At 37.7% G+C, this 23,622-nt stretch overlaps 1 protein-coding gene and 1 long non-coding RNA gene across 2 annotated transcripts; one reads left to right on the top strand and one right to left on the bottom strand.

Moving 5' to 3' along the window:
* Positions 1 to 45: 45 nt before the first annotated feature.
* On the top strand, positions 46 to 2,184 carry LOC133519525 (uncharacterized). Its single transcript, XR_009799635.1, has 3 exons — positions 46 to 321; positions 514 to 1,441; positions 2,053 to 2,184. It is a non-coding gene; the product is annotated as an uncharacterized LOC133519525 (long non-coding RNA).
* Positions 2,045 to 23,431, bottom strand: LOC133519500 (transient receptor potential cation channel subfamily V member 5). The gene is made up of 16 exons (XM_061853509.1): positions 23,260 to 23,431; positions 22,533 to 22,711; positions 18,320 to 18,448; positions 17,393 to 17,531; positions 14,446 to 14,635; positions 12,615 to 12,768; positions 9,448 to 9,702; positions 8,056 to 8,293; positions 6,534 to 6,659; positions 6,357 to 6,451; positions 6,097 to 6,221; positions 5,297 to 5,431; positions 4,693 to 4,802; positions 4,242 to 4,423; positions 3,000 to 3,242; positions 2,045 to 2,740 (listed from the first exon to the last, which is right to left on the bottom strand). Exons 1-16 carry the CDS (start codon positions 23,348 to 23,350, stop codon positions 2,558 to 2,560), a joined length of 2,574 nt encoding a protein of 857 aa, XP_061709493.1. The 5' UTR covers positions 23,351 to 23,431; the 3' UTR covers positions 2,045 to 2,557.
* Between the last annotated feature and the right edge of the window lie 191 nt (positions 23,432 to 23,622).

Raw genomic sequence — 23,622 nt, 5'->3', positions numbered from 1 at the left:
CATTTCGAACATCGATCGTCCGAGATAGTACTTAACTTGCTGCTGCTTGCTTGCTTAATGAATAAGCCCGTACTAAGCACTAAGGCAAGTGTACACGCTCGTAAAGGCCTTATAAGAAAAAACAGAAATTAATTGTGAAAGTTACTTAATTTAAGCTCAGGAATGCACCCTTGAAATTAACGGAAATCAATAAAAACACAGTGTATAATAATGCCTTTTCACAAAGTTCAAATATGAAAAAAAAGGGTTACCAAGGCGAGACGAAAAACGAATGTGACGAACTCGGAATGCGAACAAAAACAAAAGAGACTAATTACAGATGTGTCCAGTACCCCTAGTGTAACTTTGATCGACATCATAACGTGACGAACGCGTTTGCGTTAAGTCTCATTTTGTATAGGATTTTGAGGTTCCAAAACGTCCCGCTTGGCGCGCTCTTTCGAAATCCAATACAAAATGAGACTAAACGCAAACGCGTACGTCACGTTTGGAAATCGAATTTACTTACACTAGGGGTACAGAACCGAACCGAACCTGTCAAATTGTTTTCGGCGAAAACGTCAACGACATGAAAAACGAAACCGAAAATGAGACTAAAGAAGACCATGATGAAAAACAGATCCTTCCGGCTGTTTGGCAACCAAGTTTCGCAACCAGTTGTTAAAAAAAACATACTTTTACGCAACTAGTTGCCCAAAAAGAAAATCTATTCCTGTTCCAAAACTAGCGTAGTTTTGTAACCAGTTGACAAAAAAGAAATATGGTACATTTCGATGCTAGTGCGGAAAGTATGTCATTACTTCACGAGTACCGAGATATCTTGCAAGCAAGACTAGGGACGAGTGAAGAATGACATTTCCGCACGTGTATCGAACGACGTTTTTTATACAGTTGCGAAAAAATAAGAAAAACAAGTAATTTTTTAATGCATGTTCTAAACAATTAAACAGAAACAATTGTAAATATATAATATTATACTACTCGTATTATTACCTAAGTATCGTTATTTACGATTATTTGTGTATCGTACATTTAAATTGTTTGAAAACAATATCGAATGTTAATAATAGTATAATATTTTATATTTACAATTATTGTTTCTGTCTTATAGAACATGCATAAAAAAGTACTTGTTGTTTTTCTTATTTTTTCGCAACTGTATTAAAAAACGTCGTTCGCTACACGTGCGGAAATGTCATTATTTCTGCACTAGCATCGAAATGTACTATTGTTTACAACTTGTTAATAATAAGACTCAGAGCGTTCTGTAGATAATCATTATGTCTACTTCTGAATAAAAAAATACAATTTCAAAAATGACATAAAACGTTCGGTGACCCTCATTATACTCGTAAATGGTGGTCGGACCAAAAACCAGATGTAACTAAAAGTTTTATGGCGCCATGGCTTATATATCTCTATAACTATAATTAATACCTAGGTCCAAAAAAAGTTTTTGCGGGCTACACATAGACGCCTAACTGGCAAACGTATGTCCTACTGTAAATTATTGAAACATTATAAGTTACCCTCCCTGGAGTCAAGGCGCACGTGTTCTGATATGTTGGTTCTCCACAACATTTGCCGTGATAAGTACGACTGCCCGGAGCTGCTTGACAACATACGCTTTAGGGTCCCCTCACGCAGCACTGCCCGTTCTAAAGCCTTGTTCGCCGTCCCGACTTGCTCAACTAACGCTGGGATACGCGCACCTTTGCGCCGTCTTTGCAATTCATACAATAAAATGTTCACGGCCGCAGACATTTTCAATACAAGTAGAGTAAGTTTCAAAAAACAAATCCTTGAAATACTAGGTGAGACAACTTAGTGTCTTCGTACAATTTGTATCATTGCCATCTAGTCGCTAGAGCGCGTTAAGTTTAGCATAGTTTACTGTAGCATTACCTTACCTATATTATATATAGTTCTTAGTGAGAGCGTTTTTAGGAGGTAGGTGCACGTCTATTGCAATGTATAACTTATCACTTATACTATTATTGTACTTGCTTCTGTTGTTTCTCCAATAAAATAAAATAAAATAAAATAAAATAGATGTATATTTTAATAACAGTGTATAGAAGAAAGTAGCCATTATTGCTTGTGCAGCGGACATAGATGGCGCTGATTCTGCGCTAGAAACGACTCATTCGGAGTTAAAACGACATCTATTTACAGTCTTATTTTATGAAAATGTATAAAAATAGAATACAAGCGATTATAATAAGCTGTAAAAAAACTAAAATAGACGAAGTCGCGGGCAGAAAAAAAAAGCCTAGTAAGTTATACAAAGTTATATGACTTAATGACTAAAATATACCCTTATTTCATTAATAAGTTTAAGCATAGGTATTTAAACGATAAGCCTAGATAAGCCATCAAGTAGTTATGTCAACCAAATCAACAAATGCATGTCCAGTGGCGTAATTATAACAACGGGAGCCCATGATAAATTCATCGAATGTAGGCTATTGGAGCCTGAGCTCGGTTTAAAATTAGGACCACACTCATAGACCAAGGCTAGGGGCCCGTGGCATTTTGTCTAGTGTGTCCCCTATAACTACGCCACCGGTCTGGGCGCAATGCTTGTTTGTTTTCTAATAGGATAATCGCGGACGGGCGGCGGCGGCGCGCGGCCGTGCGATCCTTGTAGTTCGGCCGCTCGTTGCTGCCTCTTGGCCACGATGCGCTCGTGAGTCCGCTTCATTTCCAGGATCTCTTTCATTTCTTCCTTATCCTCATCCTACAATAAAATGAAGTAATATTATGCAATAATGTATCCCCTATCCCTAAAACAAAATTGACTTTAAACAACTAACTACCTATATCTTTAATTTATCCTGCCAAAATAACATTTCGACTATCGACAATTGACATGATTTTATTAAATATTCCGTAGTAGGTCGCAGAGTGGGTGCCGATTTGAGTAGGTATTCACTTTAACATGTTAGAAAAGCCAACCGAGCCATACTCTGCTGTGGAATATATTGCTCACGCGAGACCTTTTGGTTGATCCTCAAGACCAGTGCTCGCTTGCCGCTGGCCATCGGCTGCGAGTAGGACATGAGCTGGCGGAGGCGCTGCGCCGGCGGCACGCCGCGCTCCACCACCAGCACGATGCGCGCCCACTGCCGCTGCCACTCGTTACGCGTCTCCGCGATCTTCTGGTATGTGTTGCCCATCATGGCGATCAACATGTTTACGAGTAAGATGGCCACTATAATCATGTATATTACGAAGAGGAGCTGAAAAGCAATGTTTGAACTTACTAGACGACGCTATACATGTATATACGGTGTAACACGAGGAAACCGAAAGATTTTAACAGTGTATTCCTGATCGCATTTAGAGACGAAAATGTCATATAAACTTATCTGGATATCGCCTAGTTTCAGAGTTAATACCAATTAAAAAAAACATCTTATTGTAACTTAGTGCAAAACGCCTTTTTGGTGGCCATGATGTCATCATGGGGCGTAGTCTAAATACATATCCTTATTGATAGAAAAAGAAATCGTAAAAATTCATTTTTAGTGCCAGTTTTACCATAACATTAACATTTTATGTACGTTCAAAAATGTAAAAAAAAAGAAAAAAATATCTTTTTTGGCGAAATTTATTTAAACTTATAAATTTTTTTCCTTCTTTTGGCCTCAGAAGTGCGTGGTTAAAAAATTTCGGTTTCCTCGTGTTACACCGTCTATAAAAGATAGATAGATAAGTATATGAATACTTAACTCAGGAACAAATTGGGATAATGATAAAAACACGAATAAATCGTCAGGTGAAAACCAAAACCCACTAATTAAATACTATCACAAGTTAAGAGCCAGTATCAAAATAACGTTAATTCTTGTTTAAATATTTTGAAATCAGTAAGTTTTAGTTGTCACCTGACAAAGTTCCCGTACCAGGATTCGAAGGCAGGGTCACTACGAACTAGGCTAGTTGGCCATTGAACATTAGGTAGAGCTACAAGAAACTGCTTAGTTTATAATTCCAACTAACTACTAGTAGAAAGTTAGTTATATTAAAAAATACTCTTACTATTATAAGGCCAACGATTTGAAAAGAAACAAAGCAATGTCTACGTAAGAGTATCACGTTCGGCGTTGCTCCTCGCGTCAATTTGCCGTCAAACGACTTTAAACTTTCAACGCAACGCGAGCTGCCCGTTGCCCTGCATTCCAGCAGTTACGTGTTGATCACTCTTATCTAGGTCTCAGGGTCCATTCCAGTCTTACTTTAGCTTCTATCTCGTGGTCGGTGCGGTCAAATGCGCCATAATAGTCGGAGAAGGACGTAAGCGACATGAGGAACATGGCCATGATGCTCTCCATGGGCGACGGCATAGGGTTGGACACCGAGTCGTCCACGCCCTCTGGCGTGTTCGGATTGTCGAACGACAGGAAGATTATGTAATACGCTGAAAATATTTACAAGCTCTATCAGACTCGGATCAAAATTTTTATACCTAGCATCGACACACGTTATTTACGTAATATTTACGATGGGTACTAGCTATTTTAAAAATCCTCATACACTCAGTAAACTATAAGTTCATCCATGGATAAATCCAAAAACAGTTAAAGACAAATAGTAAAAGATTGATTGCAAATTAATTTGTTAACCGGTGTTAGTTAACATTTTATATAAACAAATATCGAGCATAATATTAGCCGTAATGAGACGTACCTTGAGAAAAGCCCATCACAAACACTAGATAAATGCAGACGAACCGCAGCAAGTCACCCATCACCATTCTGTAAATCATCACCACGAACGGGCCTACAGTCTTGAAGCCTCTGCAACAGAAAATACACCCGTAAGACGGAAACGTTTATTTCAAAATACTAAAATATCTTTCAACTGAAGTACTGCCCTTTAAATACTATTGAATACGAGATAAATTACCATGTTAGCATGAAATCGAAAAAGCGTAGCATTCACAGGAAAGAAAAAACAGTGATTGTGGTGCATATTTACATAAAAAGTAATTAAAATAAGCAAAACATTACAGGTTACTCAATTAGTACCTATTGCTTACATTGTCAGAACATATCACACTCTATTGTGCCTGTTGTATAAATAATACAGATCTATTTGTGGAATCTGTTAACGTCAGCATAATGTACCTACCTACCTACGATTAAAATCGCGAGAGTTTACTTTTTACTTTTAATAGATACTTATACATTTTCATACGAATATCCCGATAAAGAAATCATTATTACCGGAGTTACCGCCTGATTCCTTTGATTTACTATGTTATATAATGTAAATAATAAAATTATGAGACCTGCAGAAGAAAAGGAAGTAGGGTGCAGTGGTGAGCATAATGATGACGGCGAGGTGGTCCTCCGCCTCGTCGGCGCACCAAAGCCGCAGAGTCGGCAGTGCCACCATCAGCAGGCACGAGAACAGGAACATCACCCTGCACAAGTGCACACACAACTCTCGAGATGCAATGCAACGCTTACAATGCTGACAAGTTACTGCTACCGCATACCAGATTATTATTATTTTAATACCACGTCGGCGGCAAACAAGCATACGGCCCGCCTGATAGTGAGCAGTCACCGTAGCCTATGGACGCCTGCAACACCAGAGGTATTACATGCGTGTTGCCGACCCTTTAAAAACCTGTACACTCCTTTTGTAGCACTCCATACTGTATCCCCTCGCGGAAACCTCAGCAGGAAGCTCATTCCACAGCCGAAGCGTTCGCGGGAGCAAATTCCTCTTAAACCGCACAGTACGCGACCATTTAGATTCTAGGGTGTGAGGATGAACAGCTTGCCGCCGGCGAGCGGTGCGGTGATATAAAGCGGCCGTTGGCATCATGTCAAATAATTCTTCAGAGTACAGCCCATTGTACAAGCGGTTGAACACACACAAGGAGGCAAAGTCTCTCCTTAAAGGTTCAATACCGCTTGTGAGTTTGGGATCGTCGACGATTCGTACAGCGTATTTGAACGTTCTATCGATTATAACTATCATTAAAATTGCTAAAATAATTTATTATAGTTGCAAAATAGATATCAATATATGGCCCTAGACACAATAACGAAAAAATGCATATGATACATAGATGCATACCTGGATGGCACAGTGCTCAAATTCTCAACAAACATTTTCAAACCGAGAAATCTTGCTTCTCGTAACGCCGCTCCGATGTAAGCCAGCGCTCCTAGCCAAAGCAAAAGCTCTGCAGAAATTCTAACCTGCATAAAAAATGATAACAAATATGAAATATTTTTTAATATTATTCTACTTACAGAGTTATATCATAGTGAATGCATTAGTATTCATTTTATTTTATTTCTGCACTACAACTACTTATTGTGTCTCCTGCTTACTTTTGCTTGCCAAGAATCAAAATTCATCAGTCTGCACTCCTCTGTGAGTCCTTCCCACCAGTCTTCCATATCAGTTTCCTTTGGTGGTTCGGTTGCTGTAAGCAATATACTAGTTAAGCATGCAGTCCAGTGGCTCTTCATATTACTACTCATATTCTATTCAATATGTTAACCTACGTTTGTCCTTCTCCTTAGGATGACTTTTAAAACGAGCACAGGGTCCACTACCGGGCTTAGTTTCGTTTAATATCTCCACGGCCCCCGGGTCTATTTCACTGGGATTTAGCGAGGAAGTGCAATTTTCTGTAAAACAAAACATAGAGCCTGCAAAGAAATATATTATGTAGTATCACTACAATCTTATATAAATTAAATTTTTCTACTCCTCGACTGTAATAATGGTTGAAATTAAGATTTCGTATACCAAACTGTAATTGGGTACTTTTCACGAGTGGACTCCCAACTCAACTAAAATATTCATTTCAAAACGGTTTAGTCAACTATAATGAAATGGATCAATCACAGCTCGCCGCGGTCAAGAAGACGAAACAAAACTATAGCTCAAATTATTTATTTATTTTAGAATGTATAGTAGAAACAATTGCTTCATAAGTCATAAACGCACATGTGACACCCTTAATGTAGCAACATGCATAGTCTAAAATTTGAATTTAACAAGGAGCAAGTACCAGGGCCTCATGAGTTACGAGAAGGTGTCGTTGACCACACCGCCGGGTCCCGGCGGCCGGGGCGCGTACGAGTATGAAGGTATCGCGGCTGATCACCTATCTTAAATAGCTATATACTTTTGGCTTGTTTACCTGTATGATTTTATTAGTATAAAGTATTATTTTTATAGACTCGTAGAAAAAGTATTGTATACAATAGTGATATAATCAAGCTTTTCAATCTCGTACCTCACTTTGGCAACTCAGCAAGCTTCGTTGCCAAAACACGGTACTTGACTGAAAAGCTCCCTATTATATCACGATTGTATAAAATACTATTATAATTCAGATCACATTCGACGTTAGAGCGTTTTTAGCCTGTAGACAAATATGAATAAGGTCCAGTTTCCCGGACGAGGACGAGACGGGATCAGGCGGGCCGTATGCTTGTTTGCCACCGACGTAGTATAAAAAAAAATAGGACTGATTCAACAAACATTAGTAATAATAGTAAATATTTATATTATTTCATCAATCTTCATTATTAAGATGAACGGAGACGACATCAAGTCACCGCTTCTGCATACAAACGTAGTCCCCATTTTCCTCTCTGGATATTAACATCACAGAAAATACTTATATGCAATTTAATGTAGGTATATCAACCACGTTTAAAATATGTTTTTCGCTTCTATATCTTATAATAATGATCTAAATTGTCAAACGAAGGGGCATAGCTATGGGGAATATACAATATTTTCCATAATTTCAACCTCAACGGATGAAAATGAGGACTATGTTTGTATGGAGGATTGGTGGTCCACTCTCCTCTTAATTGTTAATTACTTAGAATTAATTTTGTTAGGATCATCGTATCTTTATGAAATGGCTAACACGTATTTTTGATGAAACAGCATTTCATCGATTTCATCATTGAAGCAGTGTTCATTACAGGCCAGAGGCTAAAGTCACTCTTTTCAACTTCGAACTCAGACAGTAGTTAAATAGTAAATTGTTTTACCCTTACTTACCAGCATCGGTAATAATTTCGGTATCATTATTAGTAGTAGAATTAAGCGTGGTTGTGTTGAGTGCCACGTGGTCGGGCGGCGGGCCGGGGCGCAGCGTGAAGCAGACCAGGCTGACGAGAAAGTAGCACGAGAACAGGATGAACTGCCGGTAGAACCGGAACTTTACGAACGTGTTCCACTTCGTCTTCAGCAGATCGATCAACATGCCTTCCAACAGCTCCAGGTGCTCGTCTTTCTCCTGAGGACAATGAGATGATAACACAACATCTAAGTCGGTAGTAAGTCGTAATAACATTAGGTACTTACGACTCGTAAGTACCTAATGTTCATATTTATGTTTATAATACAATATATCTATTTATGCTTAGAGTAAGTGTACCAGTGAAGAAAATGTTAAGGAAATTTTAGGTTCCGTTTTAATAGCTCAAACAAAAATTCTAGTTTGCTGAATATTTCGTTATTTTACATTAATATAAATTTATAAGTAGATAAATGGAAAATCACCAGTGAATGAACAACATTAATAACATTAGTAAATAAACAGGTTTGTGACAATTAATGAACTACCCCTATAAGTATATTACTTCGTCAGGTCATAAGTTCTGTTTCTGTCACAAAGATTTTTACTTAATAAAAAGCTATAGGTACAGATAGGAATCTGATATAGTTAATAAGGGTATAATTCATATATTTTTAGGTTTGAAAGCTTTTTAAAACTGGATTACTTACAATCAAAATTTTACGGCTTTGGCTATATCAGTTTTGCAATTTTATGTAATATTCGGAAAAAGGTTATAAAGAAACATGCCTAAAATACGCTACCTGTTCAAGGTGATTTTGATCCCTGCATAAAACAAAAGCTGTAACTTTTATCTTCGGACTGCCGAAATTGCAATTGTACGTTTTCCCAAACCTAGTCGCTGGATAGCAGTCAAAAATTAGGGTGTCACTAAAAATACCCTAAGATGGGAGGGCGGCAATTGTTGGGTCATCTATGTGTTTCTAGCATACAGAGGATGTCACACTTATTTCTCATGCACATGTTTGAAGGAAAAATATTTTTCTGGTCTGATATTCCTTCAATATTGATTATTGTCATGCTTGCCCCTGATAATTTTTCCTCGATAGCATTCTTGGCATTCTTGACAGCATATGTTGGCATTATTTTATCAGTATCACCTTTGGTGTCTAGCAATCGGTTTCACTAATCAAATCATCATTTTAGTTTTCGGTTGGTGTAAACGATTTACGTTTGTCATCTTGGCTCCCAGGCCTACTATAGGCATAGGTGCTATATGGTATCGGATATATTTCGTTAATATTCCTAATTTAATCTATTAACCCCACCGTGAATGTGGATGTAAAAAACATGTCCAAAACTGTAAAATTTACCCCGAAAACCACCAAGTTAAGAGCGGAGTCTTTATTGATCAGGCCGGTCTCCGTGTCGATGGTGTCGACGCCGCCGAGCGGGTAGGCGGCGCACGTGGTGGCGCCGATCTGCCAGTAGATCTCGCGCTCGATGTTCAGAATATGGAAGAACAGCTCCGTGCGCGCCAGCTTTGCGGCCAGCGTCAGCGGCGTCAGGTTCTGCACGTTGCGTATTTGCAGCGACGCGCCCACCTCGTACGCCATGTCGAAGGTACTCTGTCAATCACAACAGTCGAGTCGCTAAGTAGTTGTAGAATATAGACAAGTTTTCCCTATAAATCAATCGAATTTTAGAACTTGAATGGATGAAAGTCATCCCTAACTTTATTTACGTTCAATGTTTTAATAGCCCCACTGTTTAAAAAGTTAGGCTACATCCAGCAACGAGGTCTTATCAATATATAGTACCTGGGCGACCGAGCTTTGCTCGGTTATAACCATTTATTGTAATATGGTGGTCTATAGGTGATAATCTTAACTACATTTTTTTACTAAATTAAACTTGTCTAAAACAATAAAAAATAAAAAATTATACATAAACTTGAACATATAAAAAAAAAACAAAAGTTAATCACCGGGCGAGATTCGAACCCGTAACACTCGTTTAGCAGGGTCTTAACCCGCTGGACCAGACGGACAGTGGCCGGCAACACGAAATTAGCGACCATATACTGCGTCGAAAGAAAAACGCATGAAAACTCGAAAACACGCGTTTTCCCAAACATAAGACTAATCTAGATAGATTGTATACCCCCAAAAACCCCCATATACCAAATTTCAGCGAAATCGTTAGAGCCGTTTCCGAGATCACAGAAATATATATATATATATATATATATATATATATATACAAGAATTGCTCGTTTAAAGGTATAAGATATATTGGTCACTGGTTCTGTTTGTCAATGCCAATGCAAAAAAAAATGTTGAATAGTTATAAAGATATTGTCACTGTCGATTACTTTAATTTAGAGCTTGATTATTTAAAAATAATAGCAGAAATAATTACTTATTTCAAAACCATTTGCTTTATTAGTGCGGCTTTTTAGCTTCAACTCTGGTCCCATCCCGAAAGGCAAGCATTTTTAGGTTTATAAGAATAAATAGAAGTAGAAACGCGCTGAAAATAAATGTTCATAAAAATTGTGAAAACTACAATAAAAATGTCTAGAAGAATTATATTCTCTATAAAATTCTCTACAATATTGGCTTTGGAAGTAAATTACCAAGACTGGTTAAATTACAAGTTGTCAAATTATGCTTAATTTCTCCTTATATTGGCGACCGGTTTGGCCTAGTGGGTAGTGACCCTGCCTACGAAGCTGATGGTCCCGGGTTCAAATCCTGGTAAGGGCATTTATTCGTATGATGAGCATGGATATTTGTTCCTGAGTCATGGGTGTTTTCTATGTATTTAAGTATTTATAAATGTTTATATATTATATATATCGTTGTCTTATATATTATATATATTGTTTTTACTATATATTAATGATTTACCAAACATTACAGATTATCAATGTACTTTATTTGCTGATGATATTTCCCTAGTAATTACATCTAATAATACAGCTACCTATAACGACGACATCAATAGCGAAGTTACCAAAGTAATTAAATGGCTAGAAGCAAATAATTTGAATGTGAACCTTAATAAAACTAATGTCATGCAATTCTGTAATAGAAAAGAAGGAACTGAATTGAATGTCATATATAATGACCAAACTATACAGGAAACTGATGTAGTGACGTTTCTGGGTATAATTATGGATAAACATTGTTCATGGAAACCACAAATTGAAAAGAAATGCAAAAGTTTAAACAGTTTTTGTTTATCCACTCCGAAGACTTTCAACTCGTGTCAACAAGGAAACTGCTCTACTTGCGTACCATGGCTATGTGGCGTCCTTGCTAAGATATGGAGTGGTACTCTGGGGAAACTGTTGCGAAATAAAACGACTTTTTATCAGTCAAAAAAAATGCATTAAAGCCATTTGTAAGAAACCTACAAGAACATCTTGCAAGGATCTTTTCTATGAGCTGAAGTTACTTACATTACCATCTTTATATATTTTGGAAGTTACTAAATTTGTAAAGTCTAATCCATCATTGTTTATAAAATTAAAAGATATATGTAATTTTAATACAAGATATCCATTAAGACTCGTAAAACCTAAGACGACCACGAAACTGTGTGACAAGAACAGTTACTGCATGGCTATCAAAATTTACAATCATGTCCCAGAAGATATAAAATCCTTGCCATATAAAGCCTGTATATCAAAATTGCACAATTGGCTACTAGAAAAAAGATTTTACAGTATTAATGAGTTCCTATCACAATAAAGGACAGAGTAAAATGTATTATTTACATTATTTACTAGGTAATTCGGTTGATTCAATGTTTAATGTTCTTTATATGACATTTTAATTAATTGTGGTTCCTGTTCGTTATTGTGTAGTATTTTTATTATAATGTCTGTGTCGTAGTATTTTAATTCATCATGATGACTTATAACATAGTTAAGTTAATATTATGTAATAATTTGTGTAATTAAAATATTTGTTAATGAATGAATTAATGTACTATATGTATAATATTTAAATAGCTATTAATATTTGCACGCCTTCTTAAGGCAAAATAGTTGAACCAAATTGTACCTGCCTATTGACCATCTTACTGTACACTATTTTATGCAAATAAATTACTTACTTACTTACTTACTTACTTACTTACTCTAAGTACCCTCAACACAAGCCTTATTGAGCTTACTGTGGGACTTAGTCAATTTGTGTAATAATGTCCTATAATATTTATTTATTTATTATTTATATTGAATAGTCATACAATAACTTCTCGGCGTGTTTCTTCTTCTATTTATTCTTATAAACGTAGAAGCTATATGCATTACAAGTTTTGTGCTTTCTACCGGATGGGACCATACCTCCATACTAAATTGAGCTAAGGAGCCGCACTACGAGTACTTCGTACTTCGTAGGAACATAATTCTACCATGTGATATAATACTAGCACTGTGAATCAAATATTAATAAATAACGGTTGTGATGATAGTGGCAACGGTAGATGGTTTTGACACAACAGCATCGCACTCGAATGTACAACTGACCATCTTCTGGTAGATAACGAGCATGTGCAGCACGGTGTTGCCGTTGGTGTCCTGCAGGTCGGGGTTGGCGCCGCGCGCCAGGATCAGCCGGTAGCACTCCTCCTGCCCCAGGCACGCCGCGAAGCTCAGCGGGTACTCGCCCCAGTACACGTAACTATAATACACGGTGTTTTTTTAAACTCCGTTAACTTCGGGGTATGGCTAAGTATACTTAGTTTTTTACTCTTTGGATTTTTATTTTATTTTATTGCTTTTTTTTATTCGTTAATAGTAATTAATATCGTTGTTGTTACACGTACATTATACTTAATTCCACCAAACAATTGATAACTCTGACATTATATCAATGACAATAACAGTTTTGAATGAGTCACGGTTACTTTCACTAGACTTAAATTGACATAAACCGTATTACCTTCCTCCTTATATAAACCTCCGGATATAAACCGTGATTACCTTCCTCCTCCTCCTCCTCTCGGGGAGCTCCATAAAAATAATATAAAAGGTAATCACGGTTTATATCCCGGTCAATTTAAGTCTATATCAATGACATTTCGAATATCGATCGTTTGTGTTTAATAGCAAATGTATAAACTCACTTCTCAATATGTAAACAGGTCCTAAGGCAAGTGTACATAGTCGTAAGGGCCTTATCAGATAGAAATAAAATATAGTTAATTAGAGTACAGGTTTCTTTGAGAAAGTTACTTAATTTAAGCTCAGGAATGTACCCTTGAACTTTAAAAAAATACCGTGTACATTACCATGTTTACAAATGAATGCGTTTATTAGCCATCATAGTTCTCGATCACGAATAATCTCGGATATTGGCCGAAATATCCTGTTAAAATGTTGTATTTAGATAAGTTACTTGTTCAACATTAAATGCTTATGTTATGGCATGGGTACCTATGGCACACAATCGTTAGCCAAATATTACACTCATACCGTAAATAGTGGAAATCGTATGCAAGCTACTCGTGTATTTTTACCAAGATTTTTTTTAAGCCATGAATTAGGTTAAAGTAGACCACTAAGTTTGGTTTTAGATACCTAACACATAGGTTAAGAATTAGATCTGAATCAATGATATTATATAACTATATGTAGATAGGTTATATTCATATATAAGGAGCACAAAAAATACTTGCATGTTTATTTCTATACCTACGAATAAATCTGTTATGTTTGATTAATTTTCGCATACCATTAATCTATGTCATACTCGTTGGTAAACATAAGCTTGTCTCTTTCCCTGTCAGTGAGCAGGAGCTTGTTAGCACGTGCACGTTTCTAGCTTGCCCAGGTGCGACTAAAGGCAACTTGTACAATTTGTCACAAAGTAAATGCTTCAATGTTGGAACGCCTACAACTGATCTTGAGTTATAAATCATTGATCCGTACCTCTAGTGTAACTTCCATTCGATAGCGTAACGTAACTTTCGCGTTTAGGTTAAGTCTCATTTTGTATGGGATTTTGAACAGCGCGCCAAGCGGGACGTTTTGGAAAGTCAAAAATCTCATACAAAATGACACTTAACGCAAACGCGTACGTCACGTTTCGCTGTCGAAAATATTTACACTAGGGGTACTGGATTCGATATGGATCAAAAGTCACTTTTTTGGTTGATGATATATCACTTCTGACATTGGTTGAAGATATGTCACTTCTGACATTGAGAGATCAGATCCATATCTAATGAAGTTCTAATTCTAAACCTATTAAAACCAGAATACGCCTGTTTGTTAAGCCATGGAACATTCAGGGAGACTCACTAAACCGCTCTCATAAGATGAGCGAGAGAGGCTCACAAATCGCACTGAACCTCACCCATCGTAGTTGGTGTTGTACTGCACGTTCACCCACTCGTGGTCTTGCGAGTCGGAGCGCGAAGCCTTCTGATCCTCGGGACACATGAAGTTGCCGTAGCAGCGTTCGTGGTAGTCGGCACCGGCGTCGAGGAAGAACTTTACCATCGTAGGATCCTCGTTTGTGATCGTCATGTGAAGCACGCTCTCGCCTGTGTATTTTAAAAGTTAATTAAAATACTTTCCTGAACTCTAAATAAATTGAGTATTTTACAATAAATAAAACCGTCAAGAGCATGTCGGGTCATGCTCAGTGTAGGGTTCCGTAGTTACTGTTCCGTCACAATAAGCTAAACTGGAGCTTAAAGTATAGTAGATATATACAGGGTGACCTTAGCCATTGGACAAACGCTGAAATCCCACGTAGGGTTACTTCTCAGGAATGCTCTGACGTTAATATTTTTTTAATTACCTAGAACAAAAGATAAAAAAATATTATTTTCGAACAAAAGTTATTAGCAATACTCGACAACTAAAGGAAACATACTGTGTTAATCTTTGGCAGTGTTATTGACAATTCGTTCGAAATATTTGATAAATATGACATTTTTAAAAGTCAGAAGCTTATTTGTGTCATAAATAAAAAAGATAATCAAAAAGGTCGAAGAAGATTCCATACTATTCTTTGAGGATATTACCTTAGGAGCTACTAACACATACAGGCTGCTCCAAAGTAAAAAAATGGTAATTTGTTAATTTCTTCGAAACCGCTGCACCGGTTGTTATGATATTTTGTACATTGGTTCTAAATACCCTAATGCATATGTACATTTCGGCTTTGTCCAATGGCTAGGGACACACTGTATAGTATAGAGTTTCTATTTCTATAGATTGTTAACCAAGGGATGAAACGGTACCTTTCACCCGAGTTAAACAAATAGGCAAATTTGCATAATCAGTACCTAGTTAAAGTAACAGACTTACTTGTAATCGGAGACTTTGCATGTCTAAAGATAAATGTCCCATAGCAAAAAACATTTAGATTGCTATATAGATAAATAAAACACATATTTTAGCAAACTGCAATAATAAAATTATTTGATTCATTAAAGCATGAAAAAGTAAAGTATATCGTATATGAGTGCAATAAACGAATATGAATGTAGAATTAGCGAGATTGTCTTTTACTTTTTAATTTTTTACTCTTTCGTTTAAAACTGCCAATAGTCAACGGCTTTACTATACAGCCAGTCTTATTGGTAGTGAGAATCTAAAGTACCTACCGTCTTTTCATTGCACTGCTAGCCTGCTACTGATAAAACTGGTTTGCAAGACTATTTTAGCCTAACTGTGGATGCCCTAGATTCTTCCTCAAAAACAGACAACACAAAAGATTTTTGGGCAGGTAAGTGAATTCCCTCTATTTAGGATTCCGCACCTCACAGGGAAAAAACGAAACCCTTATAAGAACACTTTCCGTCCGTCAGTCCGTTCAACATTTAACAAGTCACTTTGATTTGTTAAGATTTAGTTAGTGGAAACCAATTTTTCCCGAAATGGAATTTCATAGAAAAATTACCGTCACTTCGTTAGATTCAAAAAGGTAGTCTTCCCTCTCAAGTACCTTTGATTGAAAACCGTGATAGAACTCTCGCCAAGTGAGAGGAAGTTATTAATGTAGAGGGTATTTATTTTCTGCGAAATTTATCAGGTGCTCTATCAAATGAGGGCTTTGGCGTAGAGAACCCGCAGCGGCTAGTCCGCGACGAAGGGCAAAAATGCCGCAGTGTTTATTTTAATTACATTATTATCTTAATTGCATTATTACTTAAGGGCTGTCAATACCCATTATCGTTGAAATTGATGTTGTTTAAGCAGTTTTTTTAAGAAAACTATTTGTTGTGTAAAGCAAAAAAAAAAGAAAGTTTATATTCATTATAATTCCGAGTCTTGTCTGACACGCCGTGAAAGACGGACGTATCCTTGCGAGCCCATTTATCCCTTAAGACTTGACACAATTGGTTGTGTTATCAACCACAGCAATACCCCTATATTTGACTATTCTCGAATTTTTAATTATTATAATAGTTAGGCATTAAAATTTTTGTAGGATATCTGTTTTTCGCTCCCAATTTTTACACCTTCCAACCTTCGTTATGGTCTAATTTTATGGGGAAACTCTACATTTGCCCAACAAGCGTTCGTATGACAAAGAAAATGCGTTAGAGCAATCTGTGGCGCCAAAACGATGGATTCATGTAGACCGTTGTTCAAAAAATATAAAATCCTTCCGTTGCCAACGTTTACGTTGTACATTTACGAAACATGTGTCTTTGTAACTCATATTAGTCGGTACAAAATTATGAAATCTAACCCTAAGTCAACTTCTAAATTCCATGGAGTCAATATTAGTTACCCATGTCATAACTCTGCTCATTTTGAAAAATCTGTTCTTTTCATGTTTGTCAAAATCTTCAACCACTTGCCAAATGACCTAAAATCCCTGGATTGTCAAGGATTCAAAAGCAAATTATTTAAGTGGTGTTTACACAAAATGTTCTACTCGGTCAATGAACACTTTGTATCCACCAATTCTTAAAAAGAAAAAATGTTACTCCATTTTATTACTATTGACATTTAAATAATGGAATGGAAATAGTTATTTGTTTTTCAAGGGGGCCAAGTTATTTTTTCACCCCTCGTGCCAATATGGATACCCGAGCAAGCGAAAGCTTAAATTGAAACTAAAAATTCGAAACTTGGAATCCTGAGCATTAGGAGGGTGTCAATATTCAAGTCAAGGCACGAGGGTTAAATAAACAAAGGGTTAAACTATTTTTTTTTATCACAAGTTGGCCACACGATGAAAATACTTACTATCTGTAAAACATTACAAATCAAATATGTACGCTGTTCTCAAGTGAGATAGATAAAGTGAAGATTCAATTTTCCATATTATGTTATCTAACCGTAGTACTCGTCGCTCATGTACACGTCGTTGATGAGCTTGGGATAGAAGCGCAGCAGCCGCTTGGCCAAGTCGGCCAGAAGCGACGTGGCGTTCAGCAGGCACAGGTGCAGGATCGTCTCGCCCACGGCGCCGCGCTCCTGCGGCAATACTACCTACTTACTCTTATTCCAAATAACCAAAAATGTATTCATGATTTCATCAAATAGACAAGCGGCGCTTTCATCACACATTGAGGTCGAACACAATTAACTTGATACCTAAACTTGCGATACGCCTTTAGAGTACGTACTTGCGTAGCCGACAGCAATATACCAATAACGAATGAAGCGCAACTGTCACTGTCGCACTAATATGGAAGAGTGATAAAGAGACTCAAAGCAAACGATTGTCACCTTGGTTAGGCACCCAGACCAAAGATCTTGCCCTACGTGTAAGGAAGCTAAAAACTGGAAGCCCACCTGGAATATTGGCCTACAATATTTAATGGAATTTCGTGCACGATCGCAAGGTATATTAAAGCTTTGGTAGCTTAGCAGTAAGGCGTGCGACTTTTGCGCAATGCGCAAGCGGGTGGCGTGCGCGGCAGCGCCAACAGTCTCCTTGCCACAGTCGCGGATAGGGTAGATGGCGCTTTCTGGCAGTACTGGAGTAGCCTACATGCCCATAATAATAAATCTAGTGTACTACATTATAAAATAAAATAGTTATTAATATAGGTTTAGTATATTAGGTAATAAGTTACTAATAATAATATAATATGGAAAATTAATTCTGAAATAAATATGACAACATCTTAACAAATTACCGAACTAATTTCCCTGAATTAGGTTTTGTTCATTAGTGCCTGGGCCAATTCTTTAGGTTACCCTTAGAGGCTTAGTGAGCGGTGTCAAAAAGTCAGCGGTAAGAAGATGACGAAACTTACCTTGAGGTCCCAGCAGAGCTCGCGGTAGTTGGAAGGGTTGGCGTCGTACTCCTCTTGCGTGACGTGCGGCCAGTCCTTTTCGATGTCGAACTCCTCGTCCGGGTTCTCCATACCGCGCAGCGGCGGTAGCTGCCAGATCAAACCCAATTTAACACTACTCGTTTCTTTGATCTGTTTGGACCTACCGCGAACATCTTCCATCTTACCGTTCCTTTGTCTATTTAATATTTACTTCTCTATGTCTCTGCATGTCCGAACGATAGATAGATATGTAAATATGATCGATCCGATCAAAGATATTTGTGTTAGGCTTACAGGATGGAAATGAAATATTTTTATTTATTCAGGTCAACCAAAAAACAGGTAAAGTATTCATTTCAGGTCATGTAGTAATTGAGATTAATATGTACCTAGATTCAATCTTAGCAAAACCGGCTACACATAAAGCATATTCATAAGCATATTCTTAAGATGTACTAACAAAATATGGACCATGTTTGTCTGAAATAAATGCATTTTTTTTTTATAAAGGTTTTAACTCGCGGCGAAGATACTATAATATTTTATGTTAACATAAAATATTGCTTACTATACAGTTTGTATGGGCCATCACAGACGGCTAAGATACCTATACCATATATCTTATACCTTTAAACAAGCAATTCTTGTATATATATATTTCGGGGATCTCGGAAACGGCTCTAACGATTTCGATGAAATTTGCTATATGGGGGTTTTCGGGGGCGAAAAATCGATCTAGCTAGGTCTTATCTCTGGGAAAACGCCCATTTATGAGTTTTAATATGTTTTCCGAGCAAACCTCGGTCTCCCAGATATTATACTCGTATCTTAACATGCTATCTTAAGATACAAAATATATCGCAAGGTATATACGAACATGATACAAACGACAAAGATACAATAATATGACACTATCTTTTACGATATTGAACGGATATATTACCGTAACTTAACAGATATACCTTAAGATACTTACTATAGTATTTTATATATTTTTTTATATTCTAGAGCCATGATCCAGGTGTTTAAGATAAAATGTGTGTGTGACGCCTTAAAGTCTCCTTACATTACTCCCGTTTTACGTCATTTGGTAACAAAACATACTTATTTTTTGACGATACTAATTTGGAATTTGCTACGCGAGAATATATTAGAATAAGGTAAACAACAGGGAATATTACGCGAAACTCGGCGTAGGGTCTACCGCGAAACAAGATAAATTTCGTTATCTAACCTTTCTATCACTCTTGCATATTCGTGCGATGAAGAGGCAGACAACTAAATTTCGATTTTCGCGTTTCCCGGTGGGCTCTTTGGAACAAACCGCCTTGATGCATCAATGTCCTATCTTATTTCATTATCTGTGAAAACTTGTCAAACAGTTTAAGGCACAGTATGTATAAGTTACTCTAAGATGGTTTACGAAAGGTGCTAGTGCTGCACTCTGGCGGCAGAATTGCTGTAATACTCCCTATTGAACGAGTTTTCCAATAGCGGTAATGCGTAGCGGGGCAGCGTACCCATAGCGTTATTCATATACGTTCAATATACGTCTGTCAAGTCTATTTTGATATTTGTGTTTGTCAGAAGGCCCAGCCATAGCCCAGCCAACGGAGAGCTAACAGTCCTCGAAATAATACTGGACCTTAAGCGGCCGTTGGATGACGTTGATACCGATAAGTATAATGCACTACATGCTAACTTTCTTGATATGTTTGTAAACAGTAACCTAAACCAACTAGTGACCGAAATAACAAGGAAGCGAAATAGCGAGGCATCTTTACTTGACCTAATTATGTGCAACGAAGAAAACCTTTGTACTTAAGTAGAATACTACCCTAATATAGGAAAAAGCGACCACCTAGTACTCCTAGCAACAGTACAGATTGAGCTAAAATCAAACAGAAGTACCTGTACGCGACAAGTAAGAAGAAACTTTTTTAAAGCTGATTTTCAGGAAATTTTAACACTATCTCAATAAACACATTAGATTACACAAACACGGTTAACATTGACGAAGCATGGAAAAAATTTAGATCGAAATCACACACTGCTATCGAGACTCATGGACCATTGTCAACTAAAAATAAAAAGTTAAATGTAAATAAGCCATGGATTACAAAGCAAGTAAGCAAAGCAAGTAAGTAAGCAAGTAGGTTGGCTGTGAAAAATCATATAAAGCATATAGAACTGAAAATAATAAACTGGTGATAACTTTCTGACTATCACTATAGTCAGAAAGTTAAAAGCTGAATTTGAAAGAGGAGTAGTGAGCTGTGGTCCAAAATCGTTTTATAGTTACATCCGTAAGCAGCTATCCTCTGAGTCTGAGGCATCGGTAGGTACCTCCTTCACTGAGAGATGAGAAGGGGAACATCACGAACGATCAGAAAGTTGTCGCTGAGCTTTTTGCTCAACAATTTGAGAAATCCTTTGTTTGTGAACCGGCAAACACAAACATTCCGGACGTCCAAATGCCTCGTGTAGAAAATTTTATCGAATCAGTTTGACACACCCGAGAACGTGGCAAAAACTCTAGCAATATTTAGCGATTCCACCTCAATGGGGCCGGATACTCTACCCTCGATTTTTCTTAAAAAGTGCAGTAGCGTGCTTGTTGATGAGCTGACTTTTATAATGAATTTATCCCTCAAGAATGGAACCCTACCTCGAGACTGGAAGGAAGCCCATGTCACTCCCATATACAAGAAAGGTGATAAGTTTGTTGCTGATAACTATCGGCCAATCGGCCTGACAAGTATAGCCTGCAAAACTATGGAAAAAATTATAGTCACTGAATTGCGAAATTTCATAAGTAAGGAGAATGTAATTATCGATGAGCAGCATGGCTTCATACCGAAAAGATCCACAGTGACGAATCTTCTTATATGTCTTGATAAGTGGACACGGGACTGGGACAATCGTCAGCCTACGGACGTCATATACTTAGACTACGAAAAGGCATTTGATCGCGTACCTATTCGAAAGCTAATTACTAAATTGGAGCACTTTGGGATTCGTGATCAGCTCCTTGAATGGATATCGGACTTTCTAACCCACAGGATATTTAAAGTTAGAGTAGGGGAAACTCTATCGAATGAACACAACGTCTGTAGTGGTGTTCCTCAGGGATCAGTGCTGGGACCAATCCTGTTTGGCATAATTATAATGGATTTGAAGAGTGTAGTACAGTCGGAACTGTCAATATTTGCTGACGATACCAAAGTTATGGGTAATCCATTGGTAACTCATAATATTGTCCAAAGTTATTTAGATCGCATAGTTCAGTGGACTAAAGACTGGCTCCTATCACTAAATGCTGTCAAGTGCACAGTCCTACATGTAGGAAAAACAAAAGCAAAACTAAATTGCCACATTGGCTCTGTTCCCCTACAAGCAGTAGCTAGTCAAAGAGACCTGGGCATCACTATTTCACATAACTTAAAATGGGACACTAATATCACCAAAATTACCAAGAGACCAAATTCTATGCTGTATATGATCCGGAAAGCATTCCATGTAATTACTAAGGATCTATTTATTAAAATATACAAGTCATCATATCTCCGTCCTGTACTTGAGTATGCTTTTCAGATATGGTCCCCCTATTTTAAAAAGGACATCACTTTGCTGGAAAAAGTACAGCAAAGAGCAACTAAAATGGTTGCTTCGGTGTATGAAATAAAAAAATAATTATTATAGGTGAAGTAGCTATTGCTGTAAAGAGGGCATATTTGGGTCGACCCACTGGACCCAGTGATAGAGAGAGATGACTACACTACGCTACGGAGCGTTAACGATTGGCACGTTGGCTACGCGGGCTGTAGGTCATCCTAAGTATCGGTGGGCGGATAGAGTGAAGGTCACCGTGAGCTCGGCGTCAGTGAAAGAAAACTGGCGTAAATCCACGCAGGACCGGGTAAAATGGCTTGCTCCTGTGATAGAGGCCAAGATTAATTTACTAGTAAGTAGGTAAGTAGTTTGTCAGAACGAGACAAACAGAGGTTAGCTAAGTTTTATAAATAAGGGCCATTTGCAACAACCAACCACACTTGACAGACTGATCAACATCACCCAGCAGAGAACTATGAAAATTCTCACACGATCAAATTTAGCGAAGTCTTTAACGGTGAAGGCGGTTTGGTGCAACCAACCCGAAGTTGCTTAGTCTTCTGACTGTATGTAAACCCACCAGCTTATGCCTGGGCCGCTCCTTGTTGCGCAATAGCACGACGTGTGAGACGGGGATGTACCGGCCCTTGCCCTTGTTGTAGAGGAAGGGCTCCACCTTGGTCTTGATGGCGTGGTCGATCTCCGCATACTGCTTGTTTTGCACAGCGCGCTTCATCATGTCCACCAGCAGCCCTCCACCTGAAGTCATATTTATTATGACGATAGATAGCTAATAGGTAACATCAAACAAAAACCGGCCAAGTGGCAGTCGGACTCGCACAGGAAGGGTTCCGTACCATTATCTATACAAACGGTCACCCATCCAAGTACTGACCCCGCCCGACGTTGCTTAACTTCGGTGATTGGATGAGAACTTCATGGTTAGAAAGAAATATTCATTTTATTCTGTTTTTAGTATTTGTTGTTATAGCGGCAACAGAAATACATAATTTGTAGAAATTTCAACTGGCTAACTATCACGGTTCATGAGATACAGCCTGGTGACAGACGGACGGACGGACGGACGGACAGCGGAGTCTCAGTAATATGGTCCCGTTTGATCCTTTGGGTACGGAACCCTAAAAACTTGCAAAACGGGTCGGTCAGCAAATCTCCCTCCGCATTCCTCCACACGTAAAGGTGCCCATTATGCTCGCCGCGTTAAACCGCGATGGATAATCTTTACCATCAGGAACCCGGAGTGAGATAAGTTTTTTTTTTCAATTTACAAAGAAAACTGTACTCACCCTTAACGTCAACTAACTTATATATTTTCTGGGTACATGTACCAGCTTGTTTCTTGACACCACTTGTTACATTACTTTCTGTATTACCCATGTTGATCTATGTAGCGAAATAACTGATTCAAATATACACTAACAATCACTTAATCAGTATGAACTGTCAATTCCGCTCTTGAAGGGCGGCGCGTCCAAGTGCAGTTTATGCGAGCATTTATCGACAAAACTTACTTCGTTGCCATAACAATACCGTTCTGTAGAGTTTGTTTTTCAACTAACTTTTCGCAGCGGTGTTATTTTTAATTGTGTCCTTGATTTGATACTTAGTCTATATTATGTACCTACACATAATATATATGTATATTGTGC

Source organism: Cydia pomonella, chromosome 1, assembly GCF_033807575.1.
Source record: "Cydia pomonella isolate Wapato2018A chromosome 1, ilCydPomo1, whole genome shotgun sequence".
Classification (NCBI taxonomy): domain Eukaryota; kingdom Metazoa; phylum Arthropoda; class Insecta; order Lepidoptera; family Tortricidae; genus Cydia; species Cydia pomonella.
Note: the sequence above shows the minus strand (reverse complement) of the source record. Positions and strands in the feature narration are given on the sequence as shown.

What these genes read in the sequence shown, in the direction of transcription:
- LOC133519500 (XM_061853509.1), bottom strand. Translation starts at nt 23,350, where the DNA reads ATGGGTAATACAGAAAGTAATGTAACAAGTGGTGTCAAGAAACAAGCT. An exon ending in AGCTCTGCTGGGACCTCAAG is followed by an intron (nt 17,532 to 18,319) that starts GTAAGTTTCGTC and finishes GTATTGCCGCAG; the next exon opens with GAGCGCGGCGCCGTGGGCGA. An exon ending in TACTTCCTTTTCTTCTGCAG is followed by an intron (nt 4,803 to 5,296) that starts GTCTCATAATTT and finishes TTTCTGTTGCAG; the next exon opens with AGGCTTCAAGACTGTAGGCC.